This window comes from Canis lupus, chromosome 23 (genome assembly GCF_048164855.1).
Source record: "Canis lupus baileyi chromosome 23, mCanLup2.hap1, whole genome shotgun sequence".
Lineage (NCBI taxonomy): Eukaryota > Metazoa > Chordata > Mammalia > Carnivora > Canidae > Canis > Canis lupus.
The window spans coordinates 25,540,413-25,563,000 of NC_132860.1; the positions used below are offsets into that span (position 1 = coordinate 25,540,413).

The 22,588-nt window shown below is 42.7% G+C and overlaps 2 protein-coding genes across 10 annotated transcripts in view; one reads left to right on the forward strand and one right to left on the reverse strand.

The window, feature by feature from the left end:
* Positions 1-19,516, reverse strand: part of XNDC1N (XRCC1 N-terminal domain containing 1, N-terminal like) — a 38,862-nt gene extending 19,346 nt beyond the window's left edge. The window contains exons 1-11 of one of the 9 annotated variants that reach the window (XM_072794403.1): positions 18,956-19,295; positions 18,161-18,255; positions 16,796-16,992; positions 13,880-14,055; positions 11,910-12,051; positions 10,963-11,118; positions 8,931-9,109; positions 5,294-5,376; positions 4,884-5,056; positions 2,480-2,552; positions 352-479 (exon numbers count right to left, since the gene is read on the reverse strand). In XM_072794403.1, the coding sequence (XP_072650504.1) occupies positions 352-479; positions 2,480-2,552; positions 4,884-5,056; positions 5,294-5,376; positions 8,931-9,109; positions 10,963-11,118; positions 11,910-12,051; positions 13,880-13,924 (979 nt within the window). In that variant the 5' untranslated portion in view covers positions 13,925-14,055; positions 16,796-16,992; positions 18,161-18,255; positions 18,956-19,295. Of the gene's footprint in view, positions 1-351; positions 480-2,479; positions 2,553-4,883; positions 5,057-5,293; positions 5,377-8,930; positions 9,110-10,962; positions 11,119-11,909; positions 12,052-13,879; positions 14,056-16,795; positions 16,993-18,160; positions 18,256-18,941 lie in introns of all 9 variants that reach the window. The other 8 variants (XM_072794405.1, XM_072794401.1, XM_072794404.1 and 5 more) reach the window with 8 other exon arrangements.
* Positions 19,517-19,626: 110 nt separating this feature from the next.
* Positions 19,627-22,588, forward strand: part of RNF121 (ring finger protein 121) — an 82,665-nt gene continuing 79,703 nt past the window's right edge. Inside the window, exon 1 of the mRNA XM_072794411.1 lies at positions 19,627-19,743. Within this exon, the coding sequence (XP_072650512.1) occupies positions 19,681-19,743 (63 nt within the window). The 5' untranslated portion in view covers positions 19,627-19,680. The remainder of the gene's footprint in view (positions 19,744-22,588) is intronic.

Genomic DNA, 22,588 nt, shown 5'->3' on the forward strand with positions numbered 1-22,588 from the left:
GGGAAAGATGATCTGAAAAGATCAGACAAGATTTGGCAGATAAGCACCATTTGAACGGGGACTTAGAGAATTGGGACCCGGAGGAAACAGTTGGGAAGGAAATGCTAGGCTCTCTCTGATAGTATTTCATATTGTTTTGTTTCATGTTTCCTCTGGGGATAGGGCCTGAGTCCTTTCTTCAGCTTGGCCAACACAATGTGAGCATGTGTTCAATGCGGACTTGTATGTAACCGTGGAGAAGACCAGGAGTCCAAGCTCGAATGTTCCCTGGCAACATTCCCAGGTCTCCTAGTCTTCCCTCAAGGGAGGCCTCGTAGTCCCACAATAACCCCCTGGGCCCCAGCAGCTCACCTGCACAAACGGGGCACTGTGCACTGTCCTGGACCTCACTGCTTTGAGCCTGGGGTCGGTGGTGTTCTCTCTGACCTGCCTTTGCTGTCCTCCTCTGGTTGGGCCTCGAGTTCGAGCTGGATAAAGGCCTGTGAGAAAGAAGAAAGACCAGCTATTAGTAAGAGGCCACAGGGGCTGAAGGAGCCTCAGGTTAGGACACAAGAGTGTGGACTCCTAGATGTAGAAGCAGAAGCTTAATGGACCCAAATTGAGGGAAGTCATGTAGCCTTGAACATCTGAGTCCAGAAGTTCTCTTATTGCTTTCAGGTTTTAAAAATTATTCTTTTATTGAGATATAATGCACATCCAATAAAATTCATCCTATTAAAGTATACTTTAATATACAGCTTTGGGATATTCACAAGGCTATATAACCACCACGACTACCTATTCTAGAACATTTTTATCACCCCAAAAGGAAACCCTAAACCCACTAGTAGTCACTAAACACCCCCTGCCCCCCTGCCAGGCCCTAGCAACCACTAATTTACCTTCTGTCTCTGTGGATTTGTCTATTTTGGACATTTCATATACATGCAATTATATACTGTGTGGTCTTTTTTGACTGACTTCTGTCACTTAGCATGTTTCAAGATTCATCCATATTGTAGCTTGCATCAGTACTTTATTCTTCTTTCATGGTTGAACAATATTCTATGGTATCAATATACCACATCCTGTTTATCTGATCATCAGTTGATGGACATTTGGGCTGTTTCTACTTTTTGACGATCATAAATAATGTTGCTATGAGCCTTTGTCTATATGTTTTAGTGTGAACACCTGTTATCAATTTTTTTTTTAAGATTTTATTTATTCATGAGAGACACAGAGAGAGAGGCAGAGACACAGGTAGAGGGGGAAGCAGGCTCCATGCAGGGAGCCCGACATGGGACTCAATCCCGGGACTCCAGGATTGCGCCCCGGGCCAAAGGTGGGCGCCAAACCGCTGAGCCACCCAGGAATCCCCTCAATTATTTTTTTTTTTTTAAAGATTTTATTTATTTGAGAGAGAGAGAGAGAAGCACTAGTGTGTGGGGGGGAGGGCAGAGAGAGAGGGAGAAGCAGGCTCCCTGCTCACCTGAGCAGGGAGCCAGATGCAGGGCTTGATCCCCTGAGATCATGAGCTGAGCCAAAGGCAGACTCTTTAACTGACTGAGACACCCAGTCGCCCCTGTTGTCCATTCTTTGGGGTCTATTCCTAGAAGTGGAATTGTTGGGTCATATGATAATTCTATATTTAGCCTTTTGAAGAACTGCCAGATTTTATCAGAGTGGGTGCACCATTTTACATTTTCACTAGCAGTGTATGACAGTTCCAATTTCTCCACATCTTTGCCAACATTTGTTATTGTCTTTTAAAAAATTTACTTTTAAAGTAAGTTCTATACCCTATGTGGGACTCCAACTCAGGACCCTGCGATCAAGGGTTGCATGCTTTACTGACTGAGCAAGCCAGGAGCCTCTGCTACTGTCTTTTTGATTACTGTTAACCTAGTGGGTTGATCACTGTGGTTTTGATTTGCTTTTCTCTGATGGCTAATGATATTAAGCATCTTTTCATGTGCTTGTTGGCCATTTGTATATCTTCTCTGGAGAAAAGTCTATTCAGATCTTTTGTCCACTAAAAAATTAGGTTATCTTTTTATTGTTAAGTTGTAAGCGTTCTCTATGTATTCTAGAAAAAAAGTCCCTTATGAATATGATATGCAAATATTTTCTCACATATTCTGTGTGTTCTTTTTATTTTTATTTTCTTGACAGTATTCTTTGAAACAGAAAAAGATTTCATTTTAACAAAGTCCATGAGACACAGTGTATGTTCATCTTCAGATTCTAATTCACTATAGAGCTACCTCCTTGCCTAACTAGCAACATGTAGACAAGGACATCTTTTCTCTACTTACCTTCTAGGTCTGGACACGGAGATCAAGAAACAAGTAGGAGAAAAAAAAAAAAAAAGAAACAAGTAGGAGTACCAATGGTACTCTCTGACCCCACTAAGACACAAGTAGGAAAAGAAGGACAGGTGTAGAAGGGCAATAAGATTTGGGGAGGTGATGTGGGTCTTTCAGGTTGACCTACTCACCTGTGGGCTTGTACCTTCCGTCTCTTTGTCCTGCCCACATCATTCACGGAGTTTTGCTCCTCTGGTCTGAGCTCTGTGTTAGAAATACTCATTAAATCTAGTACACGAACAAAAAGGCCTTCACATATGATATTTCTTCTTCTTTTTTAAAGATTTGATTTATTTATTTGGGAGAAAGAGAGTAGAGTGCGGGGAGGGGCAGAGGGAGAGTAACAAGCAGACTCCCCACTGAGCAAGGAGCCTGAAGTGGGGCTCAATCCCAGGACCCCGAGATCATGATCTGAGCCAAAGGCATATGCTTAACCGACTGAGCCACCCAGGCACCCTGATGTTCCTTCTTTTAAGAATATTCTTTCTATCTTTTTTGCCTGGCTAATTCTTTCTCACTCTTCAAGTCTTTGATGAGATGCTAATTCATGTGAGGCACTTTCCCTGGATTCTCTAATCTAAATCTGATCATCCTATTATGCTTTGCTTCTGAGGTACTTATCACAGTCTGACGTTTCAGACTTACTTGTATGACATGGAGATGTCTCTCCATTTGGGTAGCAGCACTACTATTTTATTTACTGTGGTATTCCTGACACCCAGCACAGAGCCTTGCACATAGAGATACTCAATAAATATCTATCCAATGAGTGGCAACAAAACCCAGCAACAACCATTTGTCCAGCTATTTGGAACTTAAGAAACATTTTATATAGTATTTAGTATTTTCCAAGGTAGTTTCATAGCTCCAGTGCCCAGCTGATCTGGTATCCCCAAAAGATTAGTTCCTTCCTATTTTCTGTCTCTTAAAATAATAAACTATATCCTTCCTTATGGCACACCGCTTCTGAAATGAGTCCTATTGATTCCTGTCTCCTGGTACTCATGCTTCCTGCTTAATTTAGCCAAAACCTAGTAATTTGCTTCGAATAAACAGATTATGGCAAAAAGTGATAGGATGCCAGTCCTGTGATTAGGTTATAAAAGACTGACTTTTTTCTTTTCATAAAAGTTTATTTATATTTTAGTAATCTCTATATCCATCATGGGGCTCGACCTTAGAACCTCGAGATTAAGAGTCTCATGGTCTTCCGACTTGGCCAGCCAGGCACCCCACTGACCTCTTTCTTGCTGCCTGCCCCCTTGCTCTGTAGCTTGCTTACTGTGATGAAGCAAGCTTCTACACTATGAGATGCTCTAGGCTCTCATGGTGAAGGAAGTGAGGGAAGTCTGACAGCCCAGGAGGAATTGAATCCTACCAACAACCAAGAGAGTGAGCTAGGGCTCAGATCACTGAGCCACCCAGGTGCCCAAACTGTTTCCTTTTTATTTTTTTTATTTTATTATTTTTTTTCTGTTTCCTTTTTAAAAATTTTTTCAATGAAGGTGCTTGGGTGGCTCAGTTGGTTAAACATCTGCCTTCAGCTCAGGTCATGACCCCAGAGTCCTGGGACTGAGTCCCGCATCGGGCTCCCTGCTCAGCAGAGAGCCTGCTTTTCTCTCTCCCTCTTCCTGCAACTCCTCCTGCTTGTCTGTTCTTTCTCTTTGTCAGATTAAAAAAAAAAAAAAAAATTGAGCCACCTGGGTGGCTCAGTGGTTGAGTGTCTGCCTTTGGCTCAGGATGTGGAATCCTGGGATCGAACCCACATCAGGCTCCCTGCAGGGAGCCTGCTTCTCCCTCTGCCTAGGTCTCTGCCTCTTTCTGTATCTCATGAATAAATAAAATCTTAAAAAAAAAAAATTCCCAATGAAGCAATGAGTGAAACTAAAGGTTTTCAATGAAACTCTACTTATTTTCTCTCTTGCTGTCTAGAACAGTAAAAACCAAGAACTCTGGGGTTCAAATTCTGGTTTTGCCACTTATTAACTATATGATTCAGAACCTTTCCGAACCTTAGGTTCTTTTGTAAAATGAATATAACAGTAACAGTATCTACCTCATAGGTTTGTTATGAACATTAAATACTTAAGTTAGTAAAAGTGCCCTTGCATTGTCTGGTGCAAAGTAGGAGCTACGACATTTTTAATCCTCTCTTCCTCTGTGATAAAATCATGCTATTCCCTTACTTTACTCAATATGCTCCATACACCACTACTCTGACTTAACTGTCCTTCTGAAGGGATCACAAGACATTAATGGTGCAAGAGGCCTCTATTCATATGCTTTAATTCCTTCACTTTGAAGATGTGGGAGTTGGGGCCCAAAGGGATATGGATTCCTGACTTCCAGGCCAGTGTTATTTCAATTATTACTATACAGTATCTGATTTCTCTTCTGGTAACAAGATACTGACAACTGTATTTTTCCCACATGAAGTCTCATTGGTAAGGCATCCTTGGATAGTAGCAGTGGATTCAGGGAGGAAGGATGGGGCTAGGGAGAGTGAGGAGCCAAAGGCAGGTTGTGGGGACTCACCTGCGCTGGCTGGGTGACTGGGACCTGGTTCCACGTGGCTGGTTTTTGTGTTTGCCACACTCGCAGGGGGTACCCTGCGGGCAGCTGAAAGCACCATGCGGGCTGAACGTCCCAAAGACCCTGGCTGCAGGTGCTTTAGGATATCCCTAAGCTCTGAATTGTCCTTGGTGCTCCTGCAGAGAAAACAGAGACTTGGTTTCATTCAGAACAGAGACTCTCATTCTGCTCACCCAAGTCGGTAGCATCTAACCAAGAAAGCCACTTTGATATACAGAGTTAGGTCTAGAGGATGTGATTAAGTGGGGGGAAACCAGGCAGTTAGTGCCTGTGAATGATTTGGTAGGCTTTCCTTTTTTTAGGAGAAAAAAATGAAAAGTGGACAAGCAAACTCGATTCTGGTAGCTACATACGTCTGAGGATCTGGGAAGAATGTCCTCCGAATGGAAGGATTAGCAAGCCAGGGACTGGGACCAGACTCCTGAGCATCAGAACCCTGAGAAGAAAATGGAGAACACACATTCACCACCAGGGGGCACTGCCACCAAGTATCAGGGTAGTCCCAAACCTGAGGACTTCACCTTAATGAGTAAGTATATTTATTATAACTTTATGTGGTACTTTTGCTTGTGCGCACACTCTCTTCCGGCTCTAGGGTATGAGATCCAGTAGTTTTGTATACTTAGTTTCCCAATGCTAAGGGTTTTGTCATTATTCAGAAAGATCAAAGAATATATGCTTTTGGGAAAAACAGGGCCAGAGGACTGACAATCATGTGCAAACTTTGGAAAGCATATATATATATATATATATATATATATATATATATATATATATGCTACATATAAACTACATATATACATATGTAGTTTCAATCTGTATGTACATAAAATTGATTCGTGTAGGTACAAAACTCAAATCACTTCTCTCTCTTTATACACCTAGGAGAGAAAGAAATATACCCATGTTTCTCTGTATTTAAAAATAGTTCAAAAGAGAACATTCTTATAATTTTTCTCTTCTAAATATTATTTAATAATATTGTTTAATTTCCAGTATGATTTCTTTTGTGTACAATTTTGTTCACCTGCAACTAAAAACCTATCAATTTTAGCCATCATTTCTACCTATTGATAGAAAGAGATGTGTATGTACATATGTATATATAGATACCACAAGTATTAGCCTAGCCACTAGCAGTAGCCACTATATGTAACTATCATAGGTATTTTATAAACCTCTTTACTTCTAACTCTAGAAATGTCTGCATATGATAATCATGCAATAGATCATTTCCATATAGATTTTATGTGGCATGTGCTACAGTTTCTATTTTTCAAAATTCAATTTATCCATGTCAATTCATTTGTACCTATTTCCTTTTTTATTTTTCCAAATTTCCTTTTTCCCTTGAATTTAAAAGAAGTAAAAAATTTTGTCCTTAATTTGCAGCTCTGATTCTTCTATCACACTCTTCTTTTTAATATGTATGCATGTAGGCTCTGTGCCCAACATGGGGCTTGAACTCATGACCTTGAGATCAAGACCTGAGCTGAAATCAAGACCTGAGCTGAAATCAAGAGTCCAATACTCTACCAACTAAGCCACTCAGGCGCCCTTATCACAGATTCTATTAGAGATAAACATCTTTCTTGTGAAGCATGACCTTGGCTTCATTCTGCAAATATGAGAAGTAGTATTTTTGTTCACATTCACAGCTTGTTATATTTATTTAAGTAATCGCATTCATGGTTTAATACTTTATAAGTGCCATCATAGTTTCATCTTGGACCTATCACTAATTTTGAAATATTTTAATTTTCCAGGGATTTTATTTTTTCTTTGCCTTGTCTCATAAATTTTACAGTGAATGTTACTAGAAAAGATAACTGGATGGGTTTATTTAACTCTAAATGAGATTAGGAATTGGGCTCCTATGCACAAATTAAGTGTAGTCAGGTCGCTTGGCTTATTTGGTCACATGACCTGGGGCATCTCACTAAATTTCTCTGTGCTTCTGTTTCCTAACTGGAAAAACCAGTGCCACAAAAGATCTTATTTCATAGGGCTAAAAAGCCCTTATGTTTTGCTTTCACTATAATATACCACTAGAATGACACATTAGGGAAAAAAAACCTATGGAATTTTAGATATCTTAAATTATAAAACCAAGTGCCATCAACCTATTTCCATGCACCAACCCTTAGGAGTAGAAATGTTTCGGGATCTCTTTCCCCGTGGTTTCACTGAGGTGTGTGCAGTATGTTTCACTCTGCTACTAATGTTCAACACCTTTGACATTATGGCTCTGGGGCTGCTGAGTCCCTCTGCTATCCCACCTGGGTCTTAAAGGTACAGGGTAATTTTTTAAAAATTTTTTAAAATTTATTTATTCATGAGAGAAACAGGGAGAGACACAGGCAGAAGGAGAAGCAGGCTCCACGCAGGGAGTCCGATGCGGAACTCGATCCCAGGACCCCAGGATCACACCCTGGGCCGAAGGCAGGCACCAAACCGCTGAGCCACCCAGGGATCCCCAGTGCAGGGTAATTTAGATGGCCAAAATGGAAAAGGTTCTAAGAAACTCTTATTTAGCCTATAATTAGGGAGACCACATGTCCTGATTCGCCTGGGATGATACTGTTGTCTTGATATAATTAATGGCACTCTTTTTTGCACTTTAAATGTCTCTCAGTTTGGTTGGTAAATTTTATGGTGTTCCTATCTGCAATTTGCCCCTGGATGATCAGTTATTGTAAAAACCCACTTGCATGCTCTGTTCTAGCTGCCAAGAACCAGTATGGAGTAAGGCAAACAGGTCCCTAATTTCGCAGAGCTTCCGTTTAATTGGAGCCGGGGCCACGGGGCTGTAGCTCCATTTGTATCAGCCCCTGGGCACTGCAGTACCAGAATCTGGCTGGAACTGGAACTGTTTCCACTGGTCCTGCTGCATTTTTTAGCCCTTCCAAAGAAGGAGGAGTAAATCTCAGGCTAGGCTCTACTTTGTCTCAGTTCCCTGGGTCTCTCCCAAGGCTATACTACAAAAGCATCTCCTCTTCTCTTCTCCACGCCCAGTCTCTTGTTTTTCTCAGTAACTTTAACAGCAATGACACCTGTGACATTGACTCCTGGGGCTGAGCTTCTTTTGGTGATGTCAGATGTTTGGAGCTTCTAGAGCTATACTGTGTGCATAGGAAGGCCTGTGGTACAATGGCAGGAGAATTGATCTCTAGTCCCTCCTCTGCTCTGAGTCACTATGTGAATCTGAATATGGAGGTTCTCCTAGCTGAGATGGAGAATGAGGTGCAGAATGAGGCCTGATGATCTCTAAGTATTTTTTCACCTCTAGAATTCTATGACTCTAGCTGTATGTGATTCTGTCTTTGTACTTGTTTGTGAGTGAATTATGATGGAGGGTATCAGAAAGATTAATGAAGACACCAGTGGCAAGAAAGCAGGGGGAGTCAGAATAGGCTTAGGAGGAAAAAAATAACTAGAAGACTGGCTGAGACAAGGGGAGAGAAACTGACCAGATACCTATCCATTGTCTCTTAGCAGTATTTGTGTGCTGTGAGGGGAGAGAAGGCAGGAAAACAGATGAAATTGCAGAACACGTATCTAAGATTATAACTTGTTCTCCTGGCAGGTGGGTCAGGTGAGAATGATGATGGACAGACAGTAAGTGAGCCCCAGGACTTGCAGGTGCCGGAAGGAAAAGTCTGATGAAAGCTATAGCCCACAGGAACCTAAGCCTAAAGGATGAGATTAAGTTTGAATCCAGAAAGAAACTTCACTCTTGATAAAGAATGAGTGGTCTAATAGCTTCACTGTACTGAAGGCTCACTCCCTTGAGTCTCCCACGGATCAATGGGGAGGAGAGGTGTTAACTGGCACCTGTAAGAAAGGGTAGCAAGCCCATTTATGTTTTTATTTGAGTGTGTATGTGTACGTGCACACGTGTTTATCCCTCAATCAAGCACCAGCTTTCTACCCAGAAATTGAAAAAAAAGGTAGGAAAATACGAAGTCCTTGTTCTAGTATCGTACATACCTGGCTCAGCCTAGAGCTCTCGGGGGCTGAGGGAGCCCTCACAGGGTCATCTAAGGAGTCCAGGGAGGAACACACCCGGAGGAAGGCCAGGCCAAAAGACTGCTGACGTGTGAATGGTTGGGAGCAGGTCAGGCGAAGTCGATCCCATGACTCACCTGAGGCTGGAGCCAGGAAATCACCTCAAAGGAAAAAGAAAGAAAATGAGAGGGAAAGGAAATGTGTGAATGGAAGGGAGAAAGGATGAGAAGGTCAGTATTGAGGAGAGGGAAGAAGAGACGGACTGCATAGGGTAAACTCCAACAAAAGGAAGAATGGAGGTCATCAGTAACTGGCCCTTCATGCCTTGGTGCTTGGCATGCAGCACCATGCAGACCCATCAAGGTGCACTCAGACTCAGGGCCTTGCCTTCCCACCATCCCTCCTCAGCGTCCCACACCATGCCCGGCATGAGCACATCTTCATGCTACAACTTTCTGGGGACCTTCTCAATATCTTATTTTACAGGATGTACCTGTAGCTCTGGGGTCTGAGGTGACCACCTGCCTGGTAGGGAGCTGTATCTACTCTTCCTGGACCACGAGACCTCTGCCTCCCTCAGCACTCCATGGCCTTCACACTATGACATACCAATACTGCAAACCCTTTCCACCTTTAGCTCCCAGCACTATCCTATCTGGTAGTACCTCAGCTCCTGCACCTCCTGTGCTCCTCCCATATCACTCTTCCTTTGAGACATTACAAACACCTGAATTTCAACATAGATAAATCCTTGCTAGACTGTAAATCCCCAGAGGCCAGGAATCAGATCTTATATTTCTTCTGCAGAGCGTAGTGAACACAGAGATTTGCATAGATTGGCACTCAGGAATTACCGTATAGTACCTCAATATAGCCATCCTATAGTTTTCTATCACTTACAGAAACATTCTCTACTAACACGTGTATAGTTGTCCATCCTTATCTGTAGGGCACATGTTCCAAGACTCCTAGTGGATGCTTGAAACTACAGATACAAACTGCTTTTTCCTATATGTGCATACCTATGATAAAGCTGAACTTATAAATAAGGCACAGGGAGAGATTAACAACAATAACTAATAATAAAATAGAGCAATTATAGTAATATATTATAATTAAAGTTATATGAATGTGGTCTCCCTCTCTCAAAACATCGTAATCTACTCACCCTTTTTCTTGTGATGCTATGAGATGATAAAATGCCTACGTGATGAAATGAAGTGAGGTGACTGATGCAGGCACTACTACTTGACCTTTTGACATTATGTCAGAGGGAGCATCATCTGCTTCTGGGCTGTGGTTGACTGCAGGGGGACTACTGTACTCACACTAATGTAAATTTGTACAAATAAAAACACCACTCACAAATAAGAGTTCTATAGCCACCTCCACCCAATCATGTTATGTGTAAATACAAATCATAGCTTATCAATATTCCCGGCTATCATCTATTCTCATCACAGAGAACTCATACACAAACACACCACACAGCTGTTCGCTCCCTACCTACCCCAGATATAACTGAGCACCTGCACAGGCCCCTCCTCCAAGCCCACCAACCAGCTCAGCTCCATGGCCCTCTATAGCAGGTCATCTAGCTTCACAGCACAGCATCTCTTTTTTATAATCTTTCTTGCTCAGACTCTCTCATTTCTGCTTTTCGCCTTCCTTACCATTTTTATTTTTTAATAAATTTTTTTTTTTTTTTTTAGGTTCGAGAGTGCTTTAATAGGGAACGCTCCTGGGCGAGGTTCCCTGACCCGGAGAGGTGGCCTGAGTCAGGGAAGTCGCCTAATTAAATTTTTTTTTAATTTTTCAAGATTTTATTAATTTATGAGAGAGAGAGAGAGACTGTGCAAGATGAGTACAAGCAGGGGGAGGGGCAGAGGGAGATGAAGAAGCAGATTCCTCGCTGAAAGCGGAGCCTGACATGGGGCTCAATCCCAGGACCCTGGGATCATGACCTGAGCCAAAGGCAGACGCTTAACTGAGCCACGGAGGTGCCCTTCCTTACCATCCTTAAACATGCGGACACTTGAGCGGTTTTTCCCCTGCTTTGAATCAGCTAAGGACATGAGCATGGTTGCAGGGAGCAGGGTAACAAAAGGTCTGTCCAGGGACCAGGAAGAACGGCCCACATCAATTTGCAGGAAAGCACAGCCACAGTTACCTGGGGACAAAAGGTTGAGAGGATTTAAAGGTGACGGGAAGACAGATGCTCCCCCTACTGCACACAAAGAATTGGGTAGGAAAAGGACATTCTTCTATTCTGGGGCTATTTGGAAGCCTAGAAAGATCAAGGAACATAGTGAGCCAGCACTTGAAGTGGACGAGATCTCAGTCCACAAAATAACAATATGAAGGTTCACAGTGGTCCTACCAGCTGGAAACCTTCCCTGACTCAGTAGACTTTCTGTTTCCTCACCCTCTGGCTCTGGCAGGCAATGCTAATATTTCTCTATTAACCCCTGCTAAGGAGCCTGACACCTCTCCGTCCTGACAGAGCTGAGACCAATGGTATATGTCAATTCTCTACTCCAGAGAATTCTAAGGCCAACCTTCTCAGCCCATAAACTCCTATGGAGCCTTCTTAGATTAGTATGCAGAGCTCAGCCCCAGCCTGCTCTTGACAATGATATTTAGAGGTGTATACAGGTTCTACATCTTGGCATTTATAATTATGTCAGTGTCCTCAGGCTTTACCCAGTCTGCTCAGATCAAAGCAGGGCAGGTATATTGCATAATTCAGGGAATGCTATCCCTGTTGCATTCTATGTGAACAGAATCCTTAGAGTTTGCCAACACCATACACCTGTCCCCAGGGCAAGGGCCATATCTCACGTTCACACCATGGAAGGTGCTCAGTTCGACTGAATAGAGACATTTTGGTGGCACATTTGGAGGGGAATGTTACTCCTGTGTCTCACACAGAGGTTTCCAGAGCTCGGAGAACTCACTCACCCACATCAATGTAGCCAATGGGCACTACCCTCTCCAGCTGGAGTTCTACTTTCAGTTGCCCACTCTTGTCCTGAGGGCAGCTGAGCCAAGGTCCCCTTGGACTGTCTGGGTTCAGCAAGTTCTCCACAGGATACTTGGGATCCTATGTCAGAGAGAGACGGAGCAAATCAGAAAACTCACTGAACCAAAGCCAAGAAGGATGCCCGCAAAGGAGGTACCCCTACATTCTCAAACCTTTCCAGGCATTTTAACATGGTAGAAGGAACACTACATGGTCCATAAAAATACAGTTATCACATGACAAGGGATTTACAGACCGTTTACCCCTCCTTTATTTACAAAACTACCTCATTTCATCCTCCTAACACTTTTTTTTTTTAAAAGATTTTATTTATTTATCCACACACACACACAGAGGCAGAGGGAGAAGCAGGCTCCATGCAGGGAGCCTGATGTGGAACTCGATCCCAGGTCTCCGGGATCACATCCTGAGCCAAAGGCAGACGCTCAACCACTGAGCCACCCAGGCATCCCTCCTTGTAACACTTTAGTTTACTATTTAGTTTATTTAACAGTTTCTTAGTTAACAGATCGATAAGCTGAGCTTAGGTTCAGAAACTTACCCAAGGCCACAAAGCCAAATAACCAAAGTTAGAACACCTGTTTCTGAATCCAGAGCTCTTAACCACCACACTGCACTATTTCTTTCTTTTCATTTATAAAGCGCTTTCACAGACATCTATTTATCTTTAACCCTATGAGAAAAGAAAGGCAAGGATTTTTATTCTAAGTTTACAACTGATGGTTGGAAATAAAGTAATTCTTGGTTTGAATTCAAAATTAGTATTTTTTTGTGGAAAGGCCCTGAGCAAACTACTTTCTCTCTCTGCATCTAAGTTTCTTCATCCATAAGTAAAGGGGAGGGAGATTATATTCATGGTTTTCAATTTTGTTTTAGCAATAAAATCCATCCTCTTAACTGAAAAAATACCCTAAAATGTGTGTGTGTGTGTGTGTGTGTGTGTGTATTTTCCACAAATAAAAACAAAGCTCTGGTTAAAACACAGGTTGGGGGGCCTAAAGACTGTCTGCATTTCCAGAACTGGGTGCCCACAGAGTATAGTTTGAAAACCTCAGTATTAGGTGGTAAGGAATGATCGCTAGCATTTTATAAGGCTCAGTGTATAAAGAAAACCATTCTGGCTGATTATGTTGGTAAGAAGAACATGGGTAATATTTATTTTATTTCACTTAGGAGTTGATATAGTAGTTCTTAAAGACTCTCTTAAAGGTCTTTCCAAAATAAGTGGGGATGTTTTTGATTGTCATAATGATCCTGCTATAAATGCAGACTTATGTCACCCAAAATGCCAAGGTACCCTCTGAGAAACAGAAGGTAATAGAAGGTGAGGAGTGGGAAGAAAGTGTAAATGGATAGAAATGACAACAGAGGAAAGGGTGGGAAAGGGTGGGAAGTCCCTAAGAATCACCACATTGGATCAATCCTGGGCCCAGGGCCCAGCATCTAGATCTAATTGGTATAATCGGGATTTCCAGAAAGTGAACTTCTAGGTAGGAGGCTGAGATCACCTTTGATGGTGGGGATGATATCCTCACAGGTCAGAGATGACTTTGAGTGTTCTGGCCTGCTCTCAATGAGAGAGTAACTACCCTGGTACAGACCGTAGACCTACAGTTTTAGCAATTTCCTTCCAACTAAGGGTGGAATCCTGAGGTTGTTTCCTTCTTTACCTTTTAATTCCTGGGAATGCTTCTTTTACCCATCCTGCATTGCTCTGGGAACAATGTGAGCACAAGACCTATGTGTCTTCCTTTGACTTTGGATCTCCAAAGAAGGGGCAATGTCTCTTCGATTAAACTGGGAGTTTCCTGAAAGGGCAGCCAAGTCTCCTTTTCTTGTCACTCCTTTCAGTCACCAAGAAAAAACTATGCCTGCTAATTAACATTACCTGAGAGGAAAATGATACCACGTGGCTAATCTTTACAGGAGCCATGGTAGGTCCAGCAGTTCTCCCAAGTACAAGGCAAAAATACTTTCTCCTAAGATTTCTTCCGTCACCACTTTGGCACTGCCTATGTTTTGGTCCTGTCTGCTTCCAGAAGAGAAAGAATCCTCACGTTACTCCTGAAGAAAAAAACATAAGAAAAACAAACTAGCCATGGCTGGTTCTCTGGTAATTTCTGCAGCAGTGAGTAAGACTGTTTTTGGTGCCCATGATGGGCAATGGGCAGGGAACAGATCTGGCTCGGAGGGGAGATTCCAACAAACATGAAACAACTGGAATGCATTCACAGGGCAACAGAGTGGCAAGTACAAAATATGTTACTATGAGTATAGTGGGTTAATATGTAGGTGAACTCCCAAAGGCATGAGTTGTGCCTTTAATCATTCACCTATATTATGCCACTAGAACCTAGTACATAGCAAAGATGTGACAAATGTTCAATTACATCTTAATTTTTTCTTCCCTTTAAAATCAACCTTCTTTTAAAAAGTAAAAAATAAAACAAAATTAATCTTAACTTTGTTTTTCATTGTTACTCCCCTATTAGGAATCTTCAAGGGCTTGTTGATGTATGCAAATCCCTTTTTACATGGTAGGTACTTAATAAATATTAATGCAGCTTTGCCCCTCAAGGTATCTATAATGTAGAGCTCTACATTTTCTGCTTCATCTGCTCCTACTCCTTTCATCAGAGGATGTATTTTACCTCTCATTGTTTTATTTAATATTGAAAGCTCATTATGGACATCTGCACTTTGTCTTTTGCCAAACTTCTTTATGGAACATTTTAAATATATGCAAAAACATACATATTAGTATAATGGACTTTTACTCATCCATCACCTGGCTTCAACAATTCCTTGGGTAGAGGTGTTTTAAAGTTGCCTGAATGCCTTAAAGTGTGATCTCTCCCCAAATATTTATACCCTGCCTTTTTACCCTTGTTTGCTACCCATCTGGCCCCTAAGAATGAGTCCATGATTCCTAATACATTTCTGGCCATAATGTTTGGTCTTCTTGCCTCCTTCCCTACTCCCTCAATCTCCAATTTCTTCTCCTCATCTCCAAGACTTTCTTCATTCCATTGTCTTTGCTTGAAATGTTCTTTCTCTTTTGCACTCGTCAAATCAAATGCATCTCTGATGCTCAAATATCATCTCCATCTCAACCAGCTCAATTGATATTTCCATCCTCTTGATTCTGTGTTACAATTATCTAGGTATATGTCTTTTTTTAAAGATTTTACTTATTCATGAGAGACACACAGAGAGAGGCAGAGAAATAGGCAGAGAGAGAAGCAGGTTCCATGTAGGAAGCCTGATGTGGGACTCGATCCTTGGACTCCAGATCACTTCCTGGGCCAAAGGCAGGCATTTAACCGCTGAGCCACCCAGGCATCCCATTTTTTTTTTTTTTAAAGATTTATTTATTTATGAGAGAGAGAGAGAGAGAGCAAGAGAGAGAGAACAAGAGACCACAAGTAGGGGGAGTGGCAGAGGGAGAGGGAGAAGTAGGCTCTCTGCTGAGCAGGGAGCCCAATGTAGGGCCCAATCTCAGGACCCTGAGATTATGATCTGAGCCAAAGGCAGAAGTTTAATTGACTGAGCCACCCAGGTGCCCTATCTGAATATATGTCTTATGTCCCTTGACCAACTGTAAGCTCTTAGAGGACAAGCTTCATGTCTAATTCATTTCTGTATCTTCAATATAAGAGGGAGAAACATATAGTTCCAGATTAGCAAATGTCTTCTGAATGAATGACCATAAAAATTGAGCTCCAAAGGGCCAGCAGTCATGGAGTGCTCATAGTGGGGTACATTGCTATGCCAGTGGAAACAGTGAAGGTCATCCAAAAGTCAAGCACTCTTCATAGGTCACATTCAATACGGTGCCACGGCTTCAAAGTGGGAAGAATGCAGAATGAGTTTCTAGGCCTTCAGATTAATTAGAGTTGATTATTCCCACTATAGGCACTCATTGAACTTCAACATTTTTTCTTACTCTCGGCACAAAAAAGATGTATTGGATATATAAAAATAATAAATAAGATATGGTCTCTATTTTGGAGAAACTCCCAGCATACGTTTGTGATTTTTTTTCTAAGATTTCATTTATTTATTCATGAGAAACACAGAGAGGAGAGAGAGGCAGAGACACAGGCAGAGGGAGAAGCAGGCTCCATGCAGGGAGCCCAACGTGGGACTTGATCCTAGGTCTCCAGGATCAGGCCCTGGGCTGAAGGCGGCACTAAACCACTGAGCCACCTGGGATGCCCGTTGTTTATTTTTTTTTCTTCTACATTTGTGATTTGATGTGAAAACTCCATCTCTCATCACTAACACAGAGGACTGACTTGGCCAGCCCCCAAACTACACTCTAGGCTTGGGGACCCTGAAGCTGTCAATCTTGGATATTTTATTTAGTTAATATTTTAGTAGGTACCAGGCAGTGCATTGGTATAGAATACACAATGAGGAGTAAGATATATACAATCTTTTTCATGAAGATCACAGTCTATCAAACTGCTTGCAGTTCTCCAAGATAAGTGCTTTCCAACCTCCTCATGCTTGTACATGCTGTAGTTCTTATTTTTTGGCACTGGCTGTTTACCTCACTATGTAGAGAGCACTTTTAGGATGCAGATTTTTGTCATGTTCATCACCTCTCACACCTCGGGGAGATGCTGAAACACAGTAGGTACAAAAAGCCATTGAAAAAAGTAGTTTATTAAGTCAATATACTTCCAATCAGAATTTCAGCAGAAGATTCTGACAAACTCATCAACAAATAAACGGCCACAAATTCTAAAAAGACAGACAAACAGATCCCAGAAACAGATGCATATAAATGGGACTTTACCTGTTGATTGTAAGATAGAACAGAGTCATGAGGCTGTCAAAAAAAAGATGAGGTAGGGCAGCCCGTGTGGCTCAGTGGTTTACTGCCGCCTTCAGCCCAGGGCCTGATCCTGGAGACCTAGGATCGAGTCCCACGACGGGCTCCCTGCATGGAGCCTGCTTCTCCCTCTGCCTGTGTCTCTGCCTCTCTCTCTCTCTCTGTGTCTCTCATGAATAAATAAATAAAATATTAAGAAAGAAGATGAGGTAATAAATGGTGTTCAAAAACTTGGTCCAGGGATGCCTGGGTGGCTCAGCAGTTATTTATTTATTTATTTATCTATCTATTTATTTATTTATTTAATTTATTTAATTTATGATAGTCACACACACAGAGAGAGAGAGAGGCAGAGACACAGGCAGAGGGAGAAGCAGGCTCCATGCACCGGGAGCCCGATGTGGGATTCAATCCCGGGTCTCCAGGATCGCCCCTGGGCCAAAGGCAGGTGCCAAACCGCTGCGCCACCCACGGATCCCGGCTCAGCAGTTTAGTGTCTACCTTCAGCTCAGGGCGTGATCTGGGGGTCCCGGGATCGAGTCCCACATCGGGCTCCCTGCATTGGCGCCTGCTTCTCCCTCTGCCTGTGTCTCTCCCTCTCTCTCTCTCTCTCTCTCTCTCTCTCATGAATAAATAAATAAAAATCTTTAAACAACAACAACAAAAAACCCCCAAAACTTGGTCTACTTGTGAAGAAAAATACAAGTAGATCCCTACCTCATAACATATTTGAAAAATTATCCTCAAATGAATCAAAGATGGAAACATGAAAAATACTTTAAGGTAACAAAAACAAGATTAAAGTAGAAATGACTGGAAGAAGATATCCACAACTCATAAAAACTTGGACAGTATTCAGAATGTATATTTTCAAATATTACAAATCAGTAAGAAAGGACAAGAGTCCAATAGAAAACTGGAAAGAAGATAGAAATACAATTCACATAAGATCTGAATGACCAAGAATCCGTATTTAAAAGAATCCTTATACTCCCTGGTAATAAAGAAACTGCAACTCCTTCTTCCTCTAAGACCATGTGTACAGACATATAAAATATTTTTTTTTTTTGTTTTTTTTTTTTTTTAAATATTTCTAATAGCAAAAAACCATAAAATTCTAATGCCCATTAGTTGAAGAATGGATAAATGGGAATACGGGAACTACTATATATATTATATAATGGAATATTATCTGTTAAAAGACATGAATTAGATGTAAATATTACATAAACATGGACAGTCTTCAAAAAATACAGCGAAAGGGTAAGTTACAGAGTGATATAGAAAACAGCACTTATGTTCATCAAAAAACAAAATGAATACACTTACACTGTGAATACACAGAATTTTTCCCCATAGACTGGAAACATATCCAGCTAATTGTGACAATAGTTGTGTCTCGGAAAGATGAAAGGGTACTGGGTCTGAGAATTGAAGACACAGAGAAGTTCAACCTTATATAATATCTGTATTATTTTATCTTTTTAAAAAATGAGGACGCAAAAAAAAATGAGGACGCAAATTGATCATGATGTCAATAGTCAATTTGGGGTGATTGGGTATAAGGTGATTACAATATTCTCTGCATTGTTTCACATAATAACAATTCCCATTTTAAGTAAATAAGATGCCTGTAGATGGTGTAAATATTACCCTGTAACTTCTGGTTGGTCCTAAAACAAAGTTGACAGGCACCCTAGTGGGAGTCCACTGCTCATCCCTGGCACTATTCTCCCCCATAGATCCAGCTGGGATGCTCAGGGGTTAAGTGTGCAGGGGCCACAGGTTGTAAGTTGTAAGAAGTAAGGCTAACAAGGGGTTGGAAATGAGTTAGCAAGTTTAAGTTGGGGCGCAGCACAGAGAATACAGATGGGAGCTGGGGATGCAGGACGCGTAGTCGGAAAGAGTATCGAGATGTGTGAAGTGATCCTAAGGCGTGAGAGGCCAAGAAGCAGTTTGGGGCAGTGGAGGTCGCGCGAGGCTCTTCTAAGCCGCGCAGCACCCCCCCCCCCAAAAAAAAACCTTGGAACACGCTGTTTTGTGTATTCCTGCTCCGCCACCCATTCTCGGCAACTTCCCTCCGCATCAACAGCCTCCCAAAGCCCCTCACCCGGGACAACGGACCTCGAAGAGCCACCGCAGCCTCAGACCGTGGACCACGAACCCATTCTCCCGCCAATTCGGCCCTCTGACCTCCGCCGTCTGACCTGGATCACGCCTCTGACGCCTCTCCAGGTCCGGGAAATTGCTCTGTGGCCTCAAGAAGCCGCTGTTTCTGAAAAATGACTCCCATCGAGGCAAGAAGACATTCGCTAACAGCAAGAAAAATACATTTCGTGTGTATCTATGTATGCTTTACGTCTATTTTTAAATGTATATTTTTAGGCATATATTATGCAAATTTTCACTCGCTACAAGTCTTTCAGAGCTCGGAACTTAAACTTCCGGGTCAGATTCAATGCATTCTGGGAAATGTAGTCCTTGGCCTCCACGCTTCACTTCTTGGAGCTCAGAGTGAGGGAGCGTCGCGAAAGTTGACGATTTAGAGACCCTTCTCTTTGGCTGTCCAAAAGGGAGAATTGGTGAAATATTTGCACTGAGAATAATACAAACCCAATTTCTCATTTTCCAAGAACCCTCCTTCACGGAAGCTTGGAAGTGCACGGAAACCTTCCCTCCCTGACCTTTACGGAGTAGCAGGTAGACGGTCTCTTAGTCCCTCTCGGAGCTCCGCCTGTCTTGATGCCCCGCCCCCCTGCTGGAGCTCGAGCCGCCGATTGGCTAGGAGCACTTGAGCGGCGGAAGCAGCTGGCTAGCGGGGGGACGAAGGGAGGGGGAGAGTTGTGAAGATGGCGGCAGTGGTGGAGGTGGAGGTTGGAGGAGGTGCTGCCGGGGAACGGGAGCTAGATGAGGTAAGAAGAGTTCAGAGTCAAGGAGGGAAGAGGCTCAGCCTGAAATTGAAGGGAGGGGAGGAGAGTAAGGTCCTGGGGGAGGCGGGACCCTGAAAGGGAAGGAGCCAACTGGGGGGCGGGTGCGAGGAGAGTGAAATCAGAGGTACCCTGGGCTCGGGGACTCAGAGGCGGTCATGGGGGTAGGAGACTTGCAGTAACCTCAAGGGTGGAGGTGGAGGACAGGGAGAGAAGCCAGGGAGGGTGGGGGGGTTAAGATTTGAGATTATTAGCTGGGGGTCCTAGGGTGTGACTGAAGGGCTCAGAGGGAGCTTGAGTTGGAGGGGCGTGGACTTCTGTAAGGGAAGGCCGGGCTTTCGCCGTGGGAGAGTCGAGTCTGGATTTGGGGTGGGGGTTGGGGACGCGGACCGCGGGAGAGTGCTAGTCTACTAGTGATATAGCGTTATTTTTATGTAAGAACTATTTTATCTATCCTTACACTCTAGGACTTTGTACATAATGTGCACTCAGTAAAGTTTTGGGCACTGAATGGATGAATGAATGATTATATACCGGAATTCATTCACTCAGTTGACAAACATTACATGCTGTCTTTGTGCTGAGTCCTGGACTAAGTGCTAGGGATATAGGGGCCCTCCCATGGAACAGCCCATAGCCTAGCGGTGGGAGACCCACAAGGCAGACAAGTCATTGCATCAGCGGTATAATGGTGGCACTGAAAAGAGGGGACCAATTCATTTGGGGCTAGAGAAGGCTTCCCAGAGGAACTGAATCTTATGGGATAAATGATTCTCTATTTCTGGCGCCTTCTGGACGTATTAGTTCTTTGAAGGTGAGCTCCTTGAGGATGTATGTCCCCTTTTCCTGTTTAATAGGCGTTGAACAACTGATGTATTAAATTGCCAGTGGCCCTTGAATCACTGGGAGGGAAAGGGACCCTGAGTTTGAAAGGAATGAAGGGATGGCGCTGAGAAGTAAAGAGAAGGTGACAAAGGAAAGGGAGATGATTCTGAGGCCAAAGGTATATTCAGAACAAGGGGTGCTTGTGACTTTGCACAGGACAGTAGATGGACAGCACAGAGGGATGGGAGGAAAGGGATTGATTGCCAGGAGTGGAATCGAGGGGATCGCTGAGAGATCAGAATATTACAGGTCTTGGTTTTGGGGATGGGAGCCTGGGGAAGACTGGGGGTGAGGCTCAAAGAAAGGGAGTAGAAGTGGACTGGAGAAGTCAAGACTGTTGCTTCGTGGTGGGATGACTTAGTGGATTCGGTTTACCTGAGTGGGATGATTAAGGTGGCAGGATGAGACTGAGTAAGTGACAGGTGGTTAGAGCAGGGGGAGGTTTTTAAAGAAGCACTTTAGACCCATACCTGCTAACCACTCGAGGTATTTGATATCGCTCAGTTGGTGACAGCGGGTGGTGGCTGTGGACATGACCTCTAAGGCCCCTTCCAGCTTTAAGTTTCTGTGATTACAGTTGGCTGTGGTTCAGTGAGGTGTGTTTGAAAGTGCCCTGGAAAAAGTAAATATGGTATTAAAGTTATTACGTATGGTTTGTTAGTCATGAGCTTTCCTTTGAGGGCGGCTTATTTCAGTTATGTATATCAGGGACTATTGGGATAGAGAGCAAAAGTACTGGGAGAGGAGAAAAGAAAAAGTCTTCAAGTGATCTAAGACACTTTTGATTTTTGCTTCTTAGCTTTTCTTATGTTTTAAGAACTTAAGAGCTTCTAGTTGTGTAATATACTTACTATGAGTATGTTATAGACTTATTAGAGTGTCATGCCTAGAAATCAGCTTTATATGTCACCACCAGCATCCGTCCCAGAAACTTCTATTAACTTGTTTTACTTACTGCGAAAGAATATAATCTGTCTGGAAATTCTATATGGACTAGTTCTATCTTTTGTGTGTCTGAGAAAATAACTCTGACAAGCAGGAACAGCCAGTTATCCCTTCAAGTTCCCTTCCCCCCAAACAAACGAACAAACAAAAAACCAGGGGTCTGGTCTGGCGGACCTTAGTTTATGTGAGTTTCTATTAAAGTCTACCCAGCTGTTTCTTAGCAGCCTTAATTAGTGAAGAAGGTGAAATTCATCCTTATAATTTGTAATTATGGAGGTCTACTGTGTGTTATGCACTGGCAATTCAAAAGTAAGACAGGATCTTTACCCTAAGTTACAATGTGGGGAAGAGACACGCAAATAGCTCTATAGTGCTAGATAATTGTTATAATGGAACTGTGTAAAAAATTCAGTGGGGGCAAGCACTTAAGTCTGCTAGGGGGAGTCAGTGAAATCTTTCTGACAGAGGTGGGTTTTGAGCTGAAAAAATAAAGATTGGGTTTACAAAGAAGTGATTTGCATGTGGTGATAGAGTTGTCTTCCGGTAGCCCTTTTCTGTTTGATGGGGAGACTACCTTAAGGCACCGGATAAGGGTAGCGGGTAGCCTAACTAAGAGGCAGTTGGTACTTTTTGCCACTTCTTTGGAAAGATGGCACATGCTGTGGTTTTGTCTTCAGGATATTGTACTTGTGTTTTCCAATATCAGATGCCGTTAGCATGATAAGTGGTCTGGAATAGCAGCCATCAGTTCATTCATTCCTTTCCTCTTTTGTCTTTTCATTATTTGCTTCTCTAGTAATTGAGGTGACAAAGGCTTTGCTAAAATGCCTCTCTTGTTTTGGAGAGGTGTTTGGAAAAGAGGGTTTAGGAAAGGTTACAGTTTATTGAGTCCTTACCATAAACCAGCCCCTGTTTAAAATCATCTACTTGCATTATCTCATTCATTACTAATAGCAGCAGCCCTGTGAGTTAGATGGTATTAACTGCATTTTATACCTGA